The 4,404-nt window shown below is 35.8% G+C and overlaps 1 protein-coding gene across 1 annotated transcript; it reads right to left on the reverse strand.

The window, feature by feature from the left end:
* Positions 1-227: 227 nt before the first annotated feature.
* LOC108377645 (60S ribosomal protein L7-like) lies at positions 228-885 on the reverse strand. The gene is made up of 2 exons (XM_017633919.1): positions 410-885; positions 228-314 (listed from the first exon to the last, which is right to left on the reverse strand). Exon 1 carries the CDS (start codon positions 870-872, stop codon positions 492-494), a length of 381 nt encoding a protein of 126 aa, XP_017489408.1. The 5' UTR covers positions 873-885; the 3' UTR covers positions 228-314; positions 410-491.
* Between the last annotated feature and the right edge of the window lie 3,519 nt (positions 886-4,404).

Consider the following 4,404-nt stretch of genomic DNA (forward strand, 5'->3'; position numbering starts at 1 on the left):
CTGTAGTCGAGTTTCTGAGAAATTGCATTCCAAACTTCAATTGTGATTTCCCGAAATCTGCCGAAAGTAACATTCAACGATCTTTTATCTTCGACGATATAACATTTAGCTAAAATATGCATCTAAATAAATTATAATTGTCATTATTTTCGCAGTTGAAGTATATGCCAGGCGAGTAACAGGTAAATACTTACATATGTTAGTATAACTAAATTAGCACGTTGTGCTTGTATAATTATCTCTCTCTAATGCATTAATTCTATATACGTCAGGACCAACGCCCGACGCAGTTGTGTCTTTATTTAATAACGGCTCTATGACAAAATATTCAAGAAATATATTCTTAGATTTTTATTTACTTCATTTCATACATTTATTTTTTTTATTATTTGAAATAAAAATACTTCACCTTGTACACCAGAAAATTTCTTTAAACCATCTTGCGCAGCAGTTTGTTGATATTATCTTCACGGTTACCGAAATCACCAACCTCAACGTAGTGGCCACAGTAAGTTCGGGGCTTTCTTGAAGTGGGATCCAACAGTGAATATTTCGTGCGCCAAATAATCAACGCACTGAATATCGTGCGCTTTGTGCAATTTGCGTTCGATCACAAAGTTGTCAGAGTTTGGGACACGTTGATGGTTACGCTTGACAATTCCACGTTTGTAGATCAATTCACGAACTGGTATACGATTTGGATAGCCCCATGTAATATAGGGTTCGGCAATCCGTAGCATATTAATGGTTGCCTTGTTCAATTCGATGAACAAACCGTTGTTAATGTGGCAAAGATGGAACCACAGTAAAACTTTACGCACTTTTGGTGCAACTTTGTTGATACAAAAGCCATTCTGCGGGCGCAACTTCATCTCACGGGGTTCATCAGGAGATATTTTGCTTGATATTTCTCAGCATGCTCCAAGTTTTCACGCTTGCAGAGTGCAATCACAGCAAGCGCTTTAGTTTACGCTTGATCAGGGTAGCACGTTTGCTGACCTGCTTCTTTCTTACTTCATCTTCGACTCGGGGACAGCAGGCAGCTTCCTGGAAGGTAGTTTTACCTTTGCTTCGGGCTTCTTACCGGCCGTGGTGGCAGTCATCTTATCTTGTCACTTAGCACGTTGAGAAGGCGAAAAAAAAGTTCGCCAAATATTCGGAGCACATCTTAAATAACGCCACGCGATTTATAACATTTCTATTAAACACAATTTAATTTAATTAATTACTTTTTTAATACATAGATATGCTGCAACCAGGCACTTGCTTTCCCAAATTCCATCTTGCTTAAAGGCATAATTTTCCAAATGTGCCTGAGATGCTACTTATACTAATAACTTCATTTTCCAACTTCCTTCTTTGTTGCCTCAAAATATCCTACAAATACATAAAATTTACATTAAACAATAGAAATCGCAAAAATTGGAAAATAAAATACTCCCTTCATTTTGTTTTGTTGTCAAATTTCTGAGAAATGTGTATTCTCCACAATGCAATACAGAAAGAACAAGGACCAGGGATGTAATTTTAAGTCTTCAGTAGCAAAATAATTTGTATCAAATATAACATTGAAGGATGGTTCTAATACATTTTTTAATATTATTAATCAGAGCACATACATTATATGGATTTTTTTAAAATTAATGCATATATGCATTTTTTTTTAATATTTCTTAAGTTTCTTTCATTACTGCTGAAAAGCAACCCTGGGTGTAAGAAATTATGTGGTACTTAAAATTTCACCTCTGGAAACTTTATCCCCATAAAGACTTCACCACAGTTTTTTTACTGAAATTATTATAAATTATTTTATTTTAAGCCAGATTTAACGAATCGATCACTTTATTTTTAAACCATCAAAAATAATTCGTGTTACATGCTGGATTCTTGTAAAGTTTTGAAAGTAAAAAACCATACGGCCACCTTTAGCATGTACTGCCGCCATCGCCCAGCAGAGCGATAGAAATAAATCTATCGCCACGAAACGCCGCCGAGCGAATTTCGCATTTCGCTTTGGCTGTGTTCAACTTCATATGCCGGCGGGTGTTCTAATTTTGAATAAATTTTCGCGTTCGCCGGCATTGTGTTTCCACGGTTATTGTTATGAAGAAGAGAGCGCCGGCTTGTGAGCTAGTGAGCTTGTGCTGAGCAAGTAATCACAAGTGTTTGGCTTATGAGCAGTGTTGCCAAGTTTTGAGTTTGAAAAAGCACTAAAACCCAAGAAAAATCGCGTTTTTCTCGAAAAAAGCACCAAATTTTTTATTGGAGGAGTTAATGGACTTTGCATGCATTTAAAATTTCATGCCGATTCAAATTAATAAAAATTAATGTTTCTTGCTCGGCGGTCGAATTTATTCTGTTTACTATAAATTCAAATATATTCGTCCAAACGACGCGGCGTAATCATTTTTGTTCTTATTTTCTAATTTGCAGCTGTGCCCCGCGTTGCGTTCCGCTTAGATTTGCGCTGTTTAAATATAAATTTTTCTTCGTTTTGCTTCATTTTTTCTACAATTCCTATCAAACGAAAGTAACAACAAAAAATGAAGTTTCAGGAATTATGTGGAAGTGTGGAAGTTTCCCCTTTTTAAAGTGAAGCGCATAGTGGAAAAAATCGTTTTGTTTAAAAAAAGCTGCCTACTCGATTATTCAGTTTACTGTTAGGAGATGCTATTGCTTTGTTTAATATTCGTAAAAAATATAACAAATTCAGCCCCAAATTAAGGGTCTAAAAATCGATTCCTGGTCCCAGCAACATGGACGTTTTTGCAGGCAATGGCAAATTACCGTATGTAATTCTGGTATGATTGAAAGTGCTGCAACATATTTTTTTTTTGACAAACAGATGCTCTTTCGCTTATGATTGTCATTGTGCCATGATGTTATTTCCATTTTTGTAAAGTTCTTTACGAAACTTCCAATTGCTCTAATTTAACTTACATTTTTCAGATTTACAGTCTTTGGTGTCTTCAAACTAAAAAAAAAGCACCAAAAAACGCACCAAGCACCAAAATCAAAAATTTTCGCGTGTTAAATTAAGAAAAGCACTAAATTTAGTGCGAAAAGCACTAAGTTGGCAACAGTGCTTATGAGCTCCAATTCATATTGCTAACTTGCTTCGTTTCGCTTACAATTATGAATCTGAAAGGCTTGTGAATAAACGCAATAGCTCATTTGTTCCAGTGTTGCCACAAAAATATTACCAAATTCCTCAAAAACAAATGCAAAATCCTCAAAATCCGAACGAATTACTCAAAATTTTCTTTTTACAGATGTGAGTATTATGTACTGCATACTATTCATAGGTACTTAGTATAAAAATTAATTACGTTCTCCAGTTCAACTGGTACATTTGTTCTTGAGGTTGAAACAAAGTATCACCGTTTTTAACACCCTTTTATTAGCTTCACCTGTATNTGTTTGTATGTTTGGAACCGACTCCTTTGGACTCGATTTTGACCCACTTTAAACGGACAGATTTAATTCAAGCTTTGTACACTTATCAAGAATCAGCGACAATATAATAATTTCATAAATTTATCTCATTATCCTGATTAGGATCGCCAGGATTAAATAATTTCCTCACACAGCCTCTTTGTGAGAGCAAGTGAGACAACTACGGTGTCTGCGCACGCGTACCGTCTACTTACTTTCCGACTCGAGCACTCAGCTTATTAGTGTTAATACATTCTACCCCTATCAGTTGCACAGTTGGCCAAGCGGGCTAAGGCGCAAGTCGTAGGCGCGAGACAACGAACTTACCAGACATGATTTCAAATCCCGTCTATGGCTGAAAATAAATGATGTAACGCTATCTTCCACTGCTTGACCGCGGTACTGATATTAATTGCAAAGATGAATTTGGCAATACGCCACTTCTTTTAGCAGTAGAAAATAATCATTTCGATGCTGTACGAGCATTATTCAATCGCGGAGCTGATTGTGAAAAATAATTTAAATGTTACACTACTATTATTGTGAAAAAGTGTGGGTTGCTCGATAGACGAAAAATATGTCAAAGAGCGCCCCACGCTTTTTCACGAAAGCTTCGTGACAACCACATTATTGATATTTGACTGGAACTTCGACGTTACACGTTCAGCTTTCCCTTTCAATTTTCAATACATTCACATTTTCCACTAACCCACTCTTATTCTGCTACGGAATGGGAAACTTGTTTTCAATCATGATAAAAATATAGTAAGGTAGAACCGCTGAGAGTCACTTTTAAAATTCTTGACGTTACAAAACAATTTAATTTTTAAATTTACTCACAAACTCGCACACACATTGTCGACGAAATGAATAAAAACAAACCNCTTTTATATGATTTTAAAATGTTGGCAAACTTAAAATAAAAAATCATGGCCGACAAATTGAGAGAACGGTTCTACCTTGCTATGT

This window comes from Rhagoletis zephyria, unplaced genomic scaffold (genome assembly GCF_001687245.7).
Source record: "Rhagoletis zephyria isolate East Lansing unplaced genomic scaffold, Rhagoletis_zephyria_1.1 Rzeph_scaffold_12446, whole genome shotgun sequence".
Classification (NCBI taxonomy): domain Eukaryota; kingdom Metazoa; phylum Arthropoda; class Insecta; order Diptera; family Tephritidae; genus Rhagoletis; species Rhagoletis zephyria.

Coding starts and splice junctions, on each gene's coding strand:
- LOC108377645 (XM_017633919.1), bottom strand. CDS start 872: ATGAAGTTGCGCCCGCAGAATGGCTTTTGTATCAACAAAGTTGCACCA.